We start from the raw sequence: 20,471 nt of genomic DNA, 5'->3' as shown, positions 1-20,471 counted from the left end.
ATTCAGGCAGTGCTCATTTATGGAGTCTAAGCTTCATAATTGCAGTTATAGTGTGGAAGGCGAATGGTTCTACAGAGATTAAACTCAAAATACTGTTTTAATTGCTAATTACCTGACAATAGCTTTCCATTATTCATTGCAATTAGCTTTTCCTTGGTGGTCACCTTGTAATCCCACGCTTTGATGACCTTTTATTTCCATCAGCTCCAAGGATGTTGGCAGGTGTTGTCGGGTGCTCTGCTTTCATATGGTAATCTCTTAGCGCCCATTTACATGGGGAACCACGCATTGCATCATTTTGAAACCTTGAGTACACACAAATCCCCTTAAACACATAACAATCATCTAAAACAATGCCCTTCCCCTCATTGTCAAATGATTAATTAACTTGTGTCATGTAATTGCCTCAGCACGCAGACCGCTTTTGATATCAGTCAAATCCCCAGGACATTCTTGCCTCCATTAAAAAACATAAAGACTTAGTCTCTACTGTCTGAAGGCCTGTGTGGATCTTTTCACTATACGTGTGGTCACATGATGCCTCTGCTGTGAATTCTGTCCCGTCACGACCGCGTGCCCTCTTTATTATGTGGCCTTTATGCAAAACAGCCGCGTGCTGTCTCCGCTGTGTTTGTGTTCGCCACACTGACATAATTTATAACACACTGGGGCTTAATGAAGCCATAAGCCATAATGCATATTCACTAACGCGGTGGGCTGGGCTGGGACAGCACCCAAACAAGTTTACATAGAGAAATGACACCTGATAACTCTAACAGGTTCCATCTGTAGCACCAGCACTTTATTCATTGCTCTTGATTTTTCTCCTTTATTCTCTGGATTTCAATATACAGGTGCTCGTCATATAATTAGAATATCATTAAAAGGTGCATTCACTTCTGTTGTTCAACTTAAACTGTTAAACTAATATATGATAGACTCATTACACCCAAAGTGACACATGTAGCCTTTATTTGTTATAATTTTGATTATTATGGCTCAGCTTGTAAAAAACCCAAATTGAAATGAACTTTTTCATGATATTCTAATTATATGATGAGCACCTGTATATTGTAATAATTTAAATGAATTGTAAATATTCCTTGACATTTAAGCAAAGTACACACAATATGTCATTCCTCTTACATTCATTACACATACTGTATAGAATTGGCTTATCTTTTCTGTTCTGCACTTTGCTGGACAGTGCGCATTAAACAAAGCCCTGCCTGCTTCATCCAGAGTGTAAAAATGTAATCTGTTCTGCTAGGCCAGTCCCCTCTCCTCCAATAGCTCCATTTCTTGGTCACGGTGCTCTGTGTTGACAGATGATCGCTTGAAGTCGTCTTCTTAGTTTGGCTGCTCTATGTGTCACTTTCAAGTGCCATTAGACAGTGGGGCACACGGGAGCTGCTTCAACACCGAAGCCCGGACACACTTTGGCCTGAGTGATGCATTTTTCGCATTTACACAAAATCCACATTATTTACACATTGATCAGTGGCAGTAAACTGTCTTTGTTCTGTTTATTCGCGTCAAACTTTTCACGTGAAGTAATTGCACAGACAAACTACATTTCATTATATGACACACTTTTATGTGGAAACGACTGGAATAAGTATTTTTTTTTCTGCTCTGTAACTCATTTGTTTCAAGAGATGTAAACTTATCTGTGAAATCCTTCTCATATCAACTCGCTGTATTCCCTGTGTCCTCTGTTTCACGCAGGTCCGGAGCACAGTCAACAGGATCAAGGAGAGAAGAAAGGCACTTAATTTTTCAGTACGTAATCTCCCCAATGTCTTTATAGTCTTTAAAACAGACAACAGCCGCTTTGCACCCTTTTTACACAGAATTTCCTCTGCTGCAACAAAGCCAATAAAACCTGGCCACAAAATAACACTCTTCCCTCTTACCGGCCGACAGTCCATGTTGGATGCTCTTATTCATCAAACATAGACTGTCGGTAATAGTCCACCCCTCTCACCCCCTTCCCCCGTCCCCTTGTGCGACTGGCCCTCTGCCGCACCTTCATCCTCGCAATGTCAAGCCCCGCGGTGGGTTACAAGTTTCTAATCCCGGACAAGCCGTCCCCTGACATTAAAGTGTCAAGCCAGTATTTATACGCCGTTTGGATGAAATGGCGTTGTGCGTGTGTGTGTGTGCGTGTGTGTGTGTGTGTGTGTGTGTGTGCATTTCTTTGGGCCTATGTGTGTGCGTCTGAGGACATAGCCCCAGCTCTTTAAAGGTAGTTACTAGTCTGGGGTGCGCACAAACCACATGCACATAGCGACAATTATAGAGCCTATACGCCGACTTGACAAACAGCCGCGAGCATCATTCCACACGCCATACAGGCCCATACGGAGCCCGCGCTGTCCCCCTATGAGTGATCACATTAGCACCCCGTCCCGTTTGCCAGGATGTTGTGTCACGCTTTATGGCCAGCGACACTTCGTCCTACCCCTCCCACACATCTCCCTCTGCACCCTGACCCTGCATGTGCCTCGCAATGCCCCCCAACCCCCCCAAAGCCATCGCTAACCGTAGATTAATTTTTTCCCCCTCATCCAGAGAACCTCATGCTCCCTCTTTGACCTCCCACCTCTGGTCAGGAGTTGTGGGGAAATATAAAATAAATAAATAAATTGAAGAGTTTGATTTGGGAGCCCCCCCCCCATGTGACCAGGTGCACGTTGATATATCGCCTCCCCATGTTGTCAGCGTTACACCCCCCCGCCTTCAAACATCTACCATCATTTTTACTGCTTTCCTTCTCGCAATTTTCCAATCTTGCCAGGTTCCGCTACAAGAATGCGTTTTTTAGCCATTGCGACTGCCTGACGGTTTTTTAGCTAATGCTATTTTTTTTTTTTTTGCCATAAATCCTGCTTGAAATACTGTATCTACCTGTCCTTTGGTGAGAGAGGAGACATTTGGCTCTAGATGACCGCACATGCCCCTATATCTCCCCTTGTTGTAAAACATAGGATTGGGTAGTGCGGGATAAAGAGTCTTCTGTGGCATTACTACATATGGGGTCATTTCAAGACGTATGGCGCTCATCAGAGTACGGAGGGGGCTCTATCTGAAATTATTCGCAGCAGCTGAAGGGCCCATGCTGTGGGATTATTTATTGTCATTCATTTGAAATGGTTATGTACATTTACCAAGGTCACAGCTGCGGTTAAGTTTTTTGTGTGATTTTTATTTTTATTTTTTTGTTGCACCACATGACAATTACATACTTTTCTATCATTATATTCTATTAAACAAAATATTTTGCTCAGTCGCTATTTTGGCCTTGAACATCTCTCATAAAAATTCTGCAGAACGCACAAACATCCTTTTTAATTCCACACTTCTGCCGACCTTCTTAGACCTCCTCTTTTTTAGTAGCCCACAACATCAGCATAGGTCACGCAAACCCCTTTGAGATGGTCTTCTTCCGCGCACGCCCAGACAGCCATTTGGACCTGTGTAGGCTGTCTGCTTGATACCAAGTATCTCTTGACCCACCCTGACCTTACTCTTGTGCACACACTGCCAGATTGCTTTGTGAAATAAAGCTGTCAGTTGCAAGACCCAAATAAAAAACAGCCCCCCCCCCCTGTACACTGTTGATGTCTCTGCCCCTGACATCTTTGAAATACAGATGGATATCGGCGGTGGATTAGTTTTTTGGACCTTAATTCAAGTTCTGTCACGGCATTAAATGCAAGCAAGAGTTTTCTTAATGTGTTAAAAGTGCATATCATTCATTTATCTCATCTTTTTTATTTCTAATGTTGGAATATCGTTGTTGTTTCTCACAGAACGGTGCCAGCTCCAGACCATCCAGCTCCATGACCAGCTCTCGCCCCACCAGTTTACCTCTTGGCACCAGTCCGAGCCAGGAGGAAGAGGCCAACAATGTGTCCTCCTGCAGCGGCGGCCCAGGCTCTGCTAAAGAGGAAGAGGCATCAACAGGTGATTCTCTAAACTGTTATAAGACAGTTTGGGGGGTGCTTTTGACTTGCTGTTCGAAGCATTAGAGCAGAAGTCAGTGCAACTGGGCAGTCATTAAAACAGGAGCTGGATGACTTTTTTGCTACTGGGGTGATGGTGATGGTGATGGTGGCACCATTTTGTTGTTTTCAGATTCTATAGTGTGATAATGACCTACTCGGGCAGGACAGAGCGTTGCCTTTTTCTTTTCTTTTTTTTTTTTACATGACATATCCAAAACAGCTCCACAAATTATGAAAGAAATTAGGTTCATGTCCTGCCTATACACATTTAGGCATCTTTATTTATTTTTACTCTCTTAACCCCCACATGAACTGAGCACTTTTTCTCCAGTTTGGCATTACCCAAATCTAAAAGCAAAAAAAAAGTGGCATTAGAGCGAAAAAAATGTGACGGAAAAAGCAACAATAGCACAATAAGAAGTGACAAAAACACTTGAGTAAACAGTGAAGAAAAAGGCAACAAAAAAGCAACAAAAATTAACAATGGAAAAAGTGACAAAAAAAGACAAAAACACAACAAAAAAGTGATTAAAAAAGACAAGAACACCTACTACTTGAACACTTCCAAAGTGTGACATAAAGCGTGCTAGAAAAGCGACAATAGCACAACAAAAAAGCATGCCTAAAGAGTTATGAAAAATCAACAAAAAATCAAAAAGAAAGCAAAAAAGGTTACCAAAATGCGATAAAAAAGTGACCAAAACACAACAAAAACATGTCAAAAAAGCTACATAATGCGTCAAAAATGTTACAATCAGTTTTATAGGTCTTAGCTTTCAAATGAGGCGTCACACTGGTCTATAGACTGTAATTTCCAGTCGAGAAGCTTTTAGATTTGGTTAAAGCTGGACTGGGGAAAAGGCGCTCGGAAGGTAAGAGGCTCAACGTAAAGGCCTATTGGATGTGATGAAACCCAGCAATCTTGTAAATGTTTCCCGATTCCCAGGCGTTGCTCTGGACGTTCCTTCCAAACCCCGGCAGTTTGATCGATAATGAGGAGCTAAAACATGTCACTCCTGGTTTTGTCTGGTCCTTTCATATCTCAGAGAAGAGCATAGATATTTTAAAACTGTGCCTTTAACTGCTTTGCCAAACAGAGTCCCTTTTCATTTCAATTAAAGCACTCTGCTGACCTTGTCTCACAAAAAGCACAACCAATTGGCACTTGTGTCTAAAAGAACAAGTAAGGTCAGCGATTGCGCACTAATTTTTAATTGGAAAGATGAAATCCGCATATGCACTTTTCAGAAAAAGTCAAATATTTCCCGAATTGTGTACCTTTTTCTGCACATACCTCTTTTCAGCGTGGCTGCACCTGTAACCTTGCCTTTAGAAATGTTTGTGTTCACAAGTGGTTGCTTTGCCGAAGGACCTCTCTCTCTCTTTCTCTCTCGCTCCCTTTTTTTGGGGGGGGGGGGGGGGGGGGGGGGGGGAGAGAATTTTAGCTTGTGCTAAAATTCTCCCTAAAGCCACATTTATTGACATTCAGTAAAGTGATTACAACTATTGTGTTTGTTTTATGCTGGATGTGAAATCTGGTGGAGTGGAGTGAACACAAAAATGTAAGTAAAAGGGTTTCAGGGGAAGGGGGAATGGAGGCGATGTTAAATCAAAAATTTCCTGCAAACACTAACCAGACAGCCTGGCTTCAATCTGGCTGTGTGACCTACAGTGCACTCAGCCCAGTTAGCAGTCATTTGGTTATGGAAAAAGTTTGAGGCACCAATTTCAAAGCGGGGTTATGAAAGACTAAGAGGATATAGTTGCTGATTTTCTTGTAATTCAAAGCATGCCCTTACGTCAAGAGGCATTATTTTTCTACAAGGATGAAGCCTTTACAGACAAACCACGAATTCTTTACTCGGATATATTTATTTAGAAAGAAATGACAAAGAAGATCAATCCTATACATCACACGCAATGTACACCGTGTTTTCCTGTGCTGAGAGTATCAGTCAGTGCAGATCAGTCTATAATGAGTGGTCTTCATTGAGGAAATAGACGGCAGGCCATGGTTTATGACTTGCACAATCACATTTGAATAGTAGTACACGTGCGGCGTGTTATATGCCTCTCACGGTGATTTACTGCGTTTCCTTAACAGGTGATTTGCATGGCCCTGCGACACTGTCTCACTTACAGTAGAGCGCAGTGGTTAAATCAGTCTCACTTGTCACATTTAGCCGACTGAAGCGCCGGCAGAAAAATGAAAATCAGCAACAATAGTAATGTTTTGGAAAAGAAGACGATTGTAGTAATAACCGAATGTCACCTTCTATTATGTGGTACATTAGCTGCACCGTTATCTGTTCTCCAGAAGAATACGTGAGCGATATGTAAATGGGTGTCTGGAAACCGTGTTGTTCTGAAACTGAATGCATTTTCCTCTGCTTAAACGATGCCATACATTCAAAGAAGTACATCAAAAAATTGAGTTAAACCTTATAGAAAGTTTACAAAGAAAAATGTGCAACCCCTTTCATTTTATATTACATTGAATTATACTACTACAATACAAAATCACAATTTCTCCCATACTCATTGTGCCTATACATTACTCTGTCTCTCAAAAATAATTGCCAACCACTAAATCTCATTGTATTGGTTACAGCTTTGTTCAGGTCTTTCTGTGCTTTCATTTTTATGTCAGAAATTCATCACATCTATTAATGAATTTAAGTATGGAGATGCTCTCAGGGTGTTGTTTCCAGCACGTGTAGCTCCCATTAGTTTAGTCCGTAAGCGTCATGAGGGGGCAGTTTCATAAGCATGTTCCAAGTGGCACATCTCATCTAGCTCGCCACATGTGTGCATAAACACACAACAACAAACCTGCCGTTTGCGATACTTCACATATGTTACAATGAACATCTTTTTCCAGAAGTTACAAACAGATGGGTCCTATTTTTGAACAATTTCCTCCGCGTTTCACCAACTGATAGTGGTGTCTTGCTTGTACAAGGTCAGGTCTTTTCTTGGTGGGTGGTGTGGGGGGTCGCTTGTAATACCTCTTTGCCAGTTCCATCTTTCTGTTTACACAAGTTGGTTGATGCACATGTCTAAAGCAGAAAGACTGCGCTCTGTTCAGGGGACTAGGTTGATGTGTGCACTGGAGAAGGACAAGTGCATACTGAAGGAATAGCCATGAATAGTGGGGGATTGTAAAGGACTGGAATTGAAAGGGTAAGGGTTATGTATGTGGGTGTTTGTGGATGGGCTGCATTTTTGATCAGATGGATTGGACCCATACAATGTTTATGTGAAGGTTGGAGCAGGAACAATGTGATAGGTCTCTATTGTTCCCTAACTTAGTCTTGCTTTGTAAAAGCCTCCTCATCAACATGTGAGCAGAGCAAAGACTCCAACCTTGCAATTTTCTATGGCTGTTCCTGATTAGGTTAATATATCTTACATCTCTACAAATAATGCATTTTAGATATTTTGTTCTTTTTCAACTATATTGTTCCATTTGAAAAACGGTGGTTATCTTAGGCCAGGGATCTCCAACCAGTAGCTCAGGAGCTACTAGTAGCTCGCCAAGCCTCTCCAGAGAGCTCGCCAAAGACTTTCGACATCTCTACACACTTGATAAGTCAAATTTTAGATGCTTTTTCTGTTTGTTCTGAACATGCTGAACACAATCTTTGAAAAGTTGGTTCAATGTTGTAAAATATAAGGACTAAACTCAAGTCACTTTCTTTGAAATACCATGTTGGTAAGTGATTCTTCTGGGTGAACTCCACCAAAGTTGCAAGTGTTTTTGAAGCATACGCAGCTCTCCAATGTGCATTTTATGTAAAAGTAATTTGCAGGGTAAAAAAGGTTGGAGACCCCTTCTTAGGCCCTGCGATGAATTCAAAGTCCTTTATTTACTGGGACATATACGTTTCAATCACATGGTGACCTGAGAGCACAGGTGTGCTTAAAGAGACGAGACCCCAGTCACATAATGCAATCACATGACTAGAATAACTCTCAAAGTACTCCCAAAGACATATTATAAATATATACATCATATACAAAAAATATGTTGCATTGAAGAGTGTACAGAGCAATCAGTGAAGAGAAATGGACCAGTCTTCTGCTGATACAGTCTTCAGCCTGCGTGTTGTCATATCCAGTTTACACAGGCCATCTTGTAGGAACCATACGCCTGCTCATGGCTGACATCTGACACTCCTTCCTCCTTCACTAACATGTGCTTTATAGCATTGCTTGCAATTAGGGGCCTTCTAGATAAAGTGGTGTGGTGGTATATTGCATGCATCTTCGGCAGATTACACCCAGATCCGGCTGCTGACACTATGAGGTGACCCTCCCCCTTCAGACCCGCACCATCGCTTGTCATGTGTGTTTAACTATGTCCGCTGACATGCAACAGGGTCCGTTCAACTATAGGAAAGGTCTGTGTGCGGATGTACTATTTCAGGTGGATTTGGCTATTTGAATAGCGGGGCGGCAAATATCCGCGATTAATAAATCCACTTCATTTTGCCTTGTTTGGACATTTCACAAGAGGAATATCAGTTTATCCCCTTTGGTGGAGCCTGCACTTCTTGTTGGCTGGAACATCTTGCCCATGATCATGCGCAGTTACATTAGAATCAGAATCAGGATCGTCTTTATTGCCATGGTTTGAGAACAGGTTCGCAAACTAGGAATTTTAGGGAATTTAGGGAATAGCTAGATGGCCCTGGGGGGGCTGATAATTCTGTCAGTCACGCTGAGTGTCAATCATGCAGCTCGCCAGAGGTGTTAAAGGGACTTTTTGAGTAGGAAATTACAGTTACACATCAACAAAACCAATATAAGCGATTCAACTGTACATTGTATAAATAAATTAGAAATTAAATATACTATTAAGACATTTTATGCTTTTTTTTTCTTCAGAAAAGGCCTTGCCGGCCCTGATGGCACACCACTGTGTACAACATACTGCTCCACTGTGTAGTAATTACCATCCCATTGTGGTGCCTGAGCAGAGGTCTATATCTCTACTATAGATTTAGTTTATTAAGTTTATTTGGTTCAACAGTGGAGTTTGATCGAGCAATGACTTCAGTCCACAGGTCAGTTACAGTCCATTTTTAAAATATTCTAATTTTCTGAGATTTTTTTTACAAGCTGTAAACCATAATAATCAAAATTATAACAAATAAAGGCTATGTATCACAGAATAACAAGTAAATGCACTTTTTCATCATATTCTAATTATATCATGAGCACCTTTACTTTCGCTGCTGTATAAGTGGGTTGCGTTTTTCTCCTTGGGGTTTTTATTTTTCAGAAACTCAAAATCCATTTTCATGCAATGCGTCATCCATTCAGAGGCGGTCTGCAGGAAAATCTGGAATATCACTGCCTACACAATTAATAAATTATGTTATATACATACGCACTCAAAATGTATATCAAGTAATCAGTTTACAAATTAATAAAAAAACACACTCAAATGTTTTGTCTTTGTCATACCATACTTCTATAGCACTAGAAAAAGTAATTATTAAAAACATTTTATGGGAATGTGATGTGACCTTCCTTCATTGAGTAACGGTAAGGTGAATTCATCTTAGTTCTAATTTCAGTGTGGTCTAAACTGAAACCTTCACAAAAGGCTTCTGTGAAGTGTTATGTATTCATCGAGTCGTTCCCTCTGTGCATATTGTAACAAAACTGAAAAAAGCCAGTGATGCTCCAGTGAGTTTGAGGACTTTTCAGTTGCTGTTTTGAGGTGACATCACACTGATAATGACCACAGGAGCTGATGCACAGACAGTGCAGTGAGGTGTGCGTGTGACGCTGAGATATTTGGCCCCTGAGCGGCAGCTTATGTTCAACATCTCACTGATGCAAAGTGATGTGTACTAATTCTACATCTGCTCAAACCAAACAGGCTCGGAGAGTTCAGCCAAATCCCGAAAAACACACTTCCTCACCATTTGACTCCTGCTCTAACTCTGGGCACACAATTCACCATCCCGGAGGAATTTGCCGCATAGAGCATAAATACACAGATATGCAACCACAATAATATTTTTGCATTTGTAGTAAATAGTTTTGTCCCATAGAGCTGGGGGAAATGAACAAGACAGTGATTATGCAAGAATTCATACTTGTTTAATGGGGCTGACAGACAGACAGACAGACAGACAGACAGACAGACAGACAGACAGACAGACAGACAGACAGACAGACAGACAGACAGACAGACAGACAGACAGACAGACAGACAGACAGACATTAATACTCACATATAGATCATAGATTTTGATATATAATTATGATACATGGTTAATTAACTTTTTTTTTTAACTTCTAATTTAACAATATAAAACACGTTTCATCATTTCAATTTCTATGAGCTTTCTGAGTACAATCAAAAATAATTTTATCTCAAAATGTGTCTTGCATCATTTAACACCTATAATAAGTACCGTTTTACCCTCTCCAGTTGTATACATATTTGTCACCATCAATGAGAGAACTCACAAGATGAAATATTGAGCCCATTTGCCTGTACTCAAGTGGCTTTAAGCACAACAGTTTATGCAAACGCAGCCATTTACTACAGCACGCACCAGGCTTCTTGAATTTGTTTTCCACAGCTGTTCTGCATAAGAGCACTTGGCAAGAGTGTGGTGAGGAGAATCGATTCATAATTCAAAGAAACAACAAGGCATGGACTGTAGCGTTGTCACATATAACAAATTGAGGTGGAAAGGAGTTGAATTTGTATCTGCTTATGGAGGTTGACTGCATTATACATACTGCAAGTGTGTGTGGTAATGGGATATATGATGGATGGCCCGAACGCAGCAGCTCCAGGTCCTCTGGGTTATTCATCTATTTATCTGCTTATTTATTTATTCCTTCACCCAGAAAGACCCTCACAGGCCCACATTTGCCTAAGGTGTAGTAGAGCCCATAAGCAATGGCCGGGTGGTCATTATGGAGATAGGCTGAGGCCCTGAAGGTCTCTGGATCTGGGAGGCTGGAAGTCTTCTGCTGGTACTGAGACTCGTGTTAAAATGAAACCCACACAGACAGATAGTCAACGTGTACATGCGCCTCAGCGGTAGAGCTGCAGAGCATCTTCAGTGCAACTCTCTGCACCAATGTCATGAGTCTACACATCTCCTGCTGTCCCAGGACAGGAAAAAACAACAAAGTATTAATCTGCATTAACATCAACCTGTTTGGGATGGATTTGATGAAAAGTGGTTTTGGATGGATTTGCTAAAAAGTTATTTAGTTGGATGTGAAGGATAATATTCATCTTTAATCTGCACTATCGCTGACCATAGCCTCACATACTACAGTATATACCTTGTTGTTATTTAGAAGAGTTGTGCTTCTATACATTGCCCCTAACCTCACTGAACCACTACGAGCCCCCCACCATGACGCATTTTTTCATGGCCCTCATCTCCACAGGCCATGGTAACGACATAGCCAGCACCTCACGATGAAGCAAAGCGGCGTAGAGGGAGGGGTGCGTGGCGCTGGGGGGCTCTGAGGCCGTAGATCAGGCCAGGGAGGATGGCGGCGCGACCAGGAGGTGACAGGGGAATAACATCCCTTTCTCCTCAATCGACAGGGACCATAACTCGTGCCTCTCCAGGGACAGATTGAGAAAGGCAATAGCCCCAGGGGCTGTGAAGCACGGATGCTTAGGAGAATTGAAAGTTAAAAGAAAAACGCTGTTTGCCAAGCCACTAACACTGATTCACCCAACAGCGTCACTACTCACCACAGGAACTCTCATTTTCCTCTGATAGAAAGGCTCAGGTCCCATAGTATCCATAATAACGTTATAAACAACAGCATAACAGTGTACAGTGGCTTTAGCATTCCATTAAGGCAGGTACCATAACGTTTTTTGAGGATAAGAAAAAACTAATAGCTAAAGTTTTTTTCTCCTTGTGTTGTCATTCCCCTAATACAGTTTATAAATCAGCATCTAAATATTATAATCAAATTTAGACAAAATACTGCACAGCTGATGCTCCCAGAAACACAGACATAAGAGAAGCATTTTGCAATATCAGAATGAACTGGAAAGTGTAACAATAACTTCTGTTTGTGGCTATCGAGCTGTTTTAGTTAATTGTTAAGAGCATCACTTTGGATCAGAGAGTCCAAAGCCCCAGACTCAACAATTTAAAAAAAAGTCTATACATTTTTGAAATTGTACGGATTGTATAGCTTATAGTCCTTGATCCCCCCCTCCATTCGGCAGAGAGCACAGTGAGATGGGATATACAATAAGATCATGTAGTAAGCCACTTTTATGGCCTGATCAATTTTACTGTAGCTTATGGAATAGATTTTAATACCCATTTTTATTTTCTCCTGTAAGCAACACACTGTCGCACAATGTCCCAGAGGAGAATCAATAAATTTTTATGCACTGTCTACGGAAAATTACACATGTTTAATCATTGATTTTTATTGGATCATCATAATAATAATATCCCATGGGCTGTGGGCAAACAAGCAGCCCATAATAGTAAAGAGACAGGATTACTTATTGGCTTTTAAAGAGTTTATGCGACAAGATGAAACTTATGCGCTTATGCATGTAATTAAAACGACTGCCTTCTTCCTGCTGAAGAGGAAACAAAAAGCTAATTCAAATGTGTATGATGTGTGATGTGTGTATAATTTGATCCCCTGTTTGGGGGAACGCATTCCCCCAATTCAGTTTTTTTCAGGGTAAAGGATCCGGGAAATATTTAGGAGGATCCGGCAAAAAAATTATCTGGTATCTGGATGGTGTCTAATGAGAGTGTTCCGGCAAATGTTTTGGCCTGTTCCCCCAACCCATCACATCAAAAGTGTTCCTGAAAATACTAATTTACAAATTAAGCACGGGGTCCCACTTTATGAAGATGGGATGAATCATAACTTTTCTTTTGGTTTCGAGTCTTTCTTGGTCATTGTCATTGCTCTTCACAAACCAGAGTGCAGGAAAGGTGAAATCTGAATGCATGTGCACTGAGATTTATGGAGTGCATATAAAAAATATCAGCATCATTAAATTCAACTCTAGTGCCATCAAGCAGATGAAAGCAGGCGAGCACACAGACTCTGTAATGTCCTGTGAGCTGTGTGTGTGGCTAAGCAATGTGCTAAGGTAGATTGACTTCTAATCTAAACTCTAAAGGTGTCTGTTGACATTTGTATAGAAGTGCCCTTTGTGTCCCTGCCTGGCACCCTCACATCTGCACTGAGGGCTTGATAAGTGAGGCAGACTAGTTTGTATTTCCTATGTACATTCACATGTGTGTGTCCTTTTATTACACACACCACATAAAACACACATGAATACAGCAGGCAGGTTAGCCATCCTCCACACCGGCACCTGCTCCGCTGAAGGTGAAAGAAGTGCTCACTTGAGCTCATTGAAAAGTAGATGTGACAGTAAATTTTTCAGGCCCTTGTGAGATGGGAGATCTTGTTATAGCAGTCAGGATGGGGGTCAGGGCAGTGGCTGCTTGATGATTGAGGAAAAGAGAAGTAAATTCATTCTGCTTCGGGCACTTTGTCAAGTGCCAGTAGCTTACCGTTGAGAGCCACTCACCCATCACCGTGTTACGGCCCCAGAGGTCACCTCCAGAGCCATAAATCTGCCTCGCCTTCTCGCCTGCTAAACCTATCGCCTTCTCTTGGCTGAGCAGTGTAGCGGCAGGCTGCAGCTGCTCTGTCCTCACTCAAATCACAGAAACCAGCAGCCGAAATACACTCGCATTTGATTGTGGGAGTCTGGCCTTTGAAGAGATGGCTGACATACAGTATGATGTAGTGTCGAAAGAAGTCAGAATGTTAGTTCTACTATTTTATGTAGTTACATACAATATACACAGCAAATACTTCTTATCTTATTCCGAAAAGTAGATTTATATGGCTTGCACAAATCTACAATCCATGCTACTTATAAGTAGTATAGATGTGCTATGACTAAAGGTAACACTTTGTTTCTGAAGAACAGTCAGTTTTTAGCTTATTTCTTTATCATTTTCCCCTGCGGTTCTTTTATGAGGTCGCGCCAACCACATACAAAACCAAAAGGAATACAGTTCCACTGTCTAAATTGATAATTGATACACATTTTTAGCATGTGCAAATGTTTTTTCTCGGATGGTGGAAAAATCCAGGATAGGAAGAGTTCATATCTTTATGAACATCCAAACTCTTTGAATTATTATTTTTTCATGTTTGAGTTGAAGAATACCTGTTTCTTGTTTATTAATTTATGTATTGATCCTTGTTTTAGAGTGCACCTGGTGTGCCACATGCATCTATCTGAAATTTCTAGTCATATCGCAGTTGCCTGTCTAACATTTCCAGTGTATGAGCCGAGCACCAGCCTGCTTTCAATATCGTGTCTTATTAGATGGCTATTATCCGGTCCGTGTCTGGCTTCTGTCAGCCGGTGACTGGAAGTTGAAGAGGCCAGGGGCACCATGGGAAGACAGGACTGAAAACTTCCTGAACCTGGCCCTCAACCACAGTCTTCTCGTGCACTCTTCACCCCTCTCAGTTTTTTGATTATTTCTGCATTATTTAGGGCCGGTGTGTTGATATTAGCATTTTACTCCATGTTTGTGAACATATGAAACATAATTTGAACGTTTTATACAGTACCCGTCAAAGGTTTGGACATTTTTTTATTTTTTTCCCCCCAAGTCATTCATTGTAGATTCTCACTGAAGGCATCCACTTATGAATGAACACACATGGGATTATGTTTTAAACAAAAAACGTTCTTCGCCTTTTGCTTTGATTACTGTTTGGCACGCTTTTGACATTTTCTCAATGCACTTCATGATGTTGTGGCTTCCCAGACTGTTGACAGGCCATACCTCATCGAGCTCTTTGAGAAAATGTCAAAAATAAAGGGCAATTTTGAAAGATTTAATGTATAAAACATATTTTCAGTTATATCACCCCGTTTTTTTCCTACATAATCCCACATGTTTACTCATAGTTTCATGTCTTCAATGAGAATCACATAATGTAATTAGTGTTGAAAATAAAGAAAAGCAGACTAAGTTTTGACGGGTACTGTATGCTCTGAAGTGAGTGGTTAGGTTCGGTTGCCTCTCCATTTAGAACACAGAAGAGCACCAACTCATGACACCACACGTCGGGGGCAAATGCTTTGACCACTTGAATCGGCAGGAATATTCAAACATGCATGAATAAATCTTAACAACAAGATTTTTTATACAAGGGAACAATATTACAATATGGCTAAAAGCTTCTTAGGGTGAGTTTAACACAATATGGGCATTTTAGCATGGAGAAGAAAATAAGAGAAAAAGACTGTGGTCTAGACAGAGCCCATACGTCAGCTGTTGTTTAACAGGCATCTAAAAAGCCACAGAAGAGATGCACAATGGAGCGGACAGATGGTTGCGCACCAAATGCAGTTGGTTTGATGCTATAAAAAGCTGTTTACTTCATGCCAAACACAGTGAGCCCACTGTGTTTATTTGTGAATGACAAAAATGTGCACATTTAACCAGCTATGACAGTACACCCCCCCTTCCCGGTGTGCTGAAGCGTCCAAATCGCCGCTTCACATTGGTACCGTAGCAGTGTGTGCGACTCATAATTGGGTTATAATCAAGCACAAAAGGCACTCCATGTTGGACTGTATGTGGATGTCAGCTGCCAGCTCTGTGAATTAAACTTTAGATGTGTATCCAGTAATGCAGGAGCACTTTTATGTACGTCCCAATGAGTCCTCTCCTAAAGAGCACTTCTGACTTCATCTTTGAATGATCTACTGCTATAGGTGGCTGACCTTTCTACTCTTGGACTCCTGGCCCGCCCCCGCGCCCCCTCCCATGTAGATGAGACAGAGACTTATGAAGATATTCAGCGGCGTGTGTATATGGGGGTATGTTGGTGGAGGTTGGGGTCACAGAGAGTCACAGTGAAATTAGTTCTGGTGGTGGATGGAGTCCTGCCCACCGTCACACCGGCAGTGCAAAGTGTGATTACTAAAGGCAGATGAGGCCTGGAAGGAGAGGCAGTAAAGGTGGAGATGAACGCCCAGTCTGATTGTGTCCATATATTATTGTTCTAATGGAACTCCATTATGTGACTTTAGGTTCACTTTAAGCCTCTGTATGTCTGTCTTATGTAATAATTTCCCAGATAATCTTCCTAATGTGTAATGTTTCTGAACTGTTTCTTTGTGATGCATACTGTATAATTGATGACAAGGTAGTTTTCTGTAAATAGCTATGTGCCAAATCCCAGCTTGCACTCACTATTTAGCCCCTATCTTGATAAATGACCCTCATACTGTCCCCTCATGTGTTGATATCAAATGTCACACCAAACAGATTTTCTGAAATACTTTAGCATGTTGGCCCGTAATGTCTGCTATTCAAACCGGTACATTAAAATGACATGAACACCCGCAAAAGTTCATTGATTCATAAAAAAAACAAATATTAAGGCACATCTTAAAATGGTTAATCTTATGAAACAAACAATAAAAACAAACAAAACATTACCGTACATTTATCCAATTAAGCATCTAGAAACATAAATTAAAATATTTGTAGTAAACATTATTAAATTAGATTTGGCTTACTATATAATACATATATGTTACTTTGTTTTTGATAATAAGTGTACCGTGTGCTGTAGTAGTTAAATGATAAGTTACAAAAAAAATAAAAATAGTAATAATATTGGGTATCATTGTATTTTTTCCGCTGTTCTACATGAAAAAAATTAAAATAAAACAGTTAATCACAACACCGCTGATTAGTTAGAATGCCAGTGACTAAAAATCATGGCTTGTATCATGTGTTTACTGTGGATTGTTCCTGCTGCTGCCAGCGGAGGGCGCTCCAAGCAACGTGCGAGATACTTAAAAGAGTGGTCCTTACTCATCAAGTTCATGCTTCATAAACACAGATTAATTTCTGCGGTATTATATGATGTAGAAAATCAATGTTGAGCCGCCCAAAAGAAAATATGAAATAAAAGCAGATTTATGAACCACAGCTGTGCATATCACTTTGATCCTAATATTTTAACAGACTTTCTATCAATAATATGAATTACCTAATACTAATATAAAGGACTTTTTCTCTAATTTCATGAACCACAGTTTGTTGACTGCTCCTGCTGCCGTCTTGTTGTTCGTACGATGTAATGTGCCCGGTGTCCTTGAACGGCACTTAGCCCCTGCAGCGCTGCCCAATCAGTGTGAGCCAGTGTGAGCCAGTGCGGCCACATCATCCTCTACACACCTCAAATGTAAAATGAGTGTCAGGAGTTGATGAATATGGGATCGTTAGCCACGCTTGTCTTATCTGCTCGACTTGGGCCTAATTGGCTACAATTTATAATCCCCCACCTCTGGGTCATCCCCTCTAATACCGCGTGCTTTCCTTTCATAATTGGGTCAAATGTGCATGTTACAGTAAGACTTATTGGCTCCTCTATAGATTGCCTGTCAGGGGGAGTCCAAATTCTGGTTATTATTTAACGAAATTCCCTGGAATTAGAGTATTTGAATTGCTAAATCAAACTTATTGCCCTTTTACTGGAAATATTATTGCAATTGGACATTAGCATTTTCCCCCATCTAGTTAAGGCTCACTGTCAATGTGTCAAACCGCAATTCAATATGGTGTTGCTTTTGGATGGTATTGTTTCCTTTCCATTTTCCCAGCCAAAAAATACACACATAATGATATCCTTTAGTCAATGAAAAGGTTAGAAAAAACTTTGCATACGTTTATTCAATAGACTACAGTAATGTTTTTGCTTATTGAAGGATACCCATTAGCGTAGTCAAGTTAATGCTATTCTTTCTGGGGTCCAATCAATAAAAAAAAATCAGGAATGAAATTACACATTTCAAGATATACTACTGTACTCACTTTTATCACTCATCAACATTATGCTCCTACGTTACAGCTTTTACTGTTTGCGCATGCCTGGAACCAACTTTTTAAAACCTCAAAAACCCTTTTAATTATTTCCGTTTTATTATGAACTGTTCAATATGCAATATACAGTCAGATCTGTGAAAAAATATGATTTGAACATTTTTAGTTACTTCAATACACTACTGGCATGGGCTGCCTTTTGTAACTCGTTTGTGTTTCTGTCTGTCCTCAGGGCAGCTGTCCGTGCCCTCTGCACCGGGGAGGACAGAAAATCCTCCGAGCCACACTTCCAACGCCACTCAAAAGCACAGAAAGGTAACCGACTCCTGACGCGGCCGTAAATACTTGTGTTTCATGTCAGTCACTCCAGCGCTGGGACTTTGAGCTTTGGGTAACAGGGCGGTTCAGGCAGGTCAACGGCGGCATTTGACCTCCGACCGCAGGACAAAAACAGACCGAGGTGAGGGGTTGAGAGATTACTTTGTTGGGTTAACAGAGTCAACAGGAGCACTCAGCAGCTCGGACCTGTTCTCATAACATCACTGTCAATTTACCTCTCATGTGAAATACACAATTATATATATCTAATGTTTGTAGATTAGCAAAGAAATCTACACATACTTAAAGATCAAGTAGTTTATCCACAAATAATATCATTTCACGTTTTTCAAACCCTTTTCCTAACAGTAAATTAAAAAAAAATGGTGCTTTTTATCCTCAAATTCTCTTAAATATGTCAGATTTGTACGGACATTAACACTAGGACACATGATGCATCAGTGTCCTTGTATTGAATTGAGCATGTTTGCATACCAAGCTTGCATTCACTTGACTGTATTTGTCCCTCTTGTGGTCAGCATCAGTACCACATCAGACTTGTTTTTTTAAGTTAATTCTAAAAGGAAAATCAGACAGTACTTTCTTACAGCAATAATTATGCACGATAAAATCTAAACAAATGAACGTCTTTGCATCTCAGTAAAGGATGATATTATTTGAACAGTGGAATATAATACAAGTTCACAATGTCCCTTTTACCCAGTGCTAATGTAATTCACTCATTCTTTTGGCCCTCGGTGAACCGCTACCACCGGTCAACCTCCCGACTGTGACAGGCTGTCCCTGATGGGAGCTGACTTTCCTCTCCACCCTGCTTTATTTTTCTTCTCGGCTGTTGGGTGGTCCCTCTTCTCTTATTCTCCCTATCTCCCCTTCTCCCTCACTCATTGTCAAGTTCACAGCGTCTGTTTCTCTTTGAGCTCCGCAGGTTGGAAACCCTATACCTGAGTATACACAATTAAGTTCACACCAGAGGTTAGCCCGGTGGAAGCCCCAGTCCGCAGACTGTTCGATTCAGTAAATGAGGGGTGTCAGTGTGAGCTGGTAAAGGCTCACGATGAAGTACCAGGAGATCACACTAGTTTTAGTAGAATATAACGGTTTGTTGTTAGTAGGGATTAATTTCTTGGTACATTTTCTTGTGTGTTGTGTAGATGTATAATCTTTTCTAGCTATAGACTCTTTCACAAATGTTTTCATGTAAATTAAAATGGAAAGCTTTGCATTCGAACTACTGTACATCCAATTATAATCTTGAAGAAAGGAAAAAACACAAGATGACAGGAATGCGATAATTACATTTTAAAGACAATAACAGGCGTCGACTAAATAAATGCATTCACCTCGGCAGAGATTGCATAACTGTTATTTATAGGAAGAAAAAATCTCTCCTGATCTCTCCCTCTTTGACTCCTGTTGAGTGTTTTAATTTGGGCCTGCTCCAGCAGCTCCCTCCAGTATCACTCACACGCGATTGGGAGTCCCACGGCAGAGCAGCTGGAAGCCCACAGACACACAGCAGCTCTCTGTGGAGCGCTCCGCGGCGGCCCAGTCTGCGCTCATTCAATGGGATGGCTGTGCGTGTGTTGTTGGGAGTTTCCTGTTTTGGCCTGTGCGGCGGGTGCTTCCTGGCAGGGACAGTGCTGGTGTCATGTCAACGGCTGGTCTGGCCATGCGCGTTACTTCAGGTTGAATTGAGAGAGGTTTTGCAGCTGTATTTTTGAATGGCTTTAAAAGGTTAGCGTTAAATTTGGAGCTTTCGCTAACATAGGTCCTGTGGGTTCAGAAAATTTTTTTGTCTATTATTTTATTATGTAGCAGTCTGAAAAATCCTGTTATACACTTTTTACCAAACAATTACATACATAAATACATACATACAATTTTCAAACGTTTGGCAAAGTAATGTTTTGAAAGAAGAAAGTAAAGTTTAAATTTAGCAGGAATCACAATTTTATAACACAAGGGAACTTCTCTCCTTTTCCTGTCATTTAAAATTCTGTGAATATTAGTATTGGCAGCGAATTCTCATGTGTTCCAGGATGTGTGGCCAAGCACCAGTCAGTTTCCATTAATCCAGAGCAACCAGCAGTGATTGATCAATTAGCCCTGTTTAAACCTGGGGCTCAGCCTAATCAATAGCACTGATCACCAGCCAAAGGTTTCTCATTAAGATCTGCTGCTCTGCATGAGTACA

At 40.9% G+C, this 20,471-nt stretch overlaps 1 protein-coding gene across 1 annotated transcript in view; it reads left to right on the top strand.

Annotated features, from left to right (window-relative positions):
- The window catches only part of LOC306977276 (adhesion G protein-coupled receptor D2), a 58,961-nt gene that overhangs the window by 28,253 nt on the left and 10,237 nt on the right, over positions 1-20,471 (top strand). The window contains exons 22-24 of the mRNA XM_079575513.1: positions 1,729-1,782; positions 3,816-3,969; positions 18,168-18,250. Coding sequence (XP_079431639.1) covers positions 1,729-1,782; positions 3,816-3,969; positions 18,168-18,250 — 291 coding nt within the window. The remainder of the gene's footprint in view (positions 1-1,728; positions 1,783-3,815; positions 3,970-18,167; positions 18,251-20,471) is intronic.

Source organism: Gobius niger (assembly GCF_951799975.1).
Source record: "Gobius niger genome assembly, chromosome: 17".
In the NCBI taxonomy this organism is placed as follows: Eukaryota; Metazoa; Chordata; class Actinopteri; order Gobiiformes; family Gobiidae; genus Gobius; species Gobius niger.
This window is presented reverse-complemented; position numbering and strand designations above follow the sequence as displayed.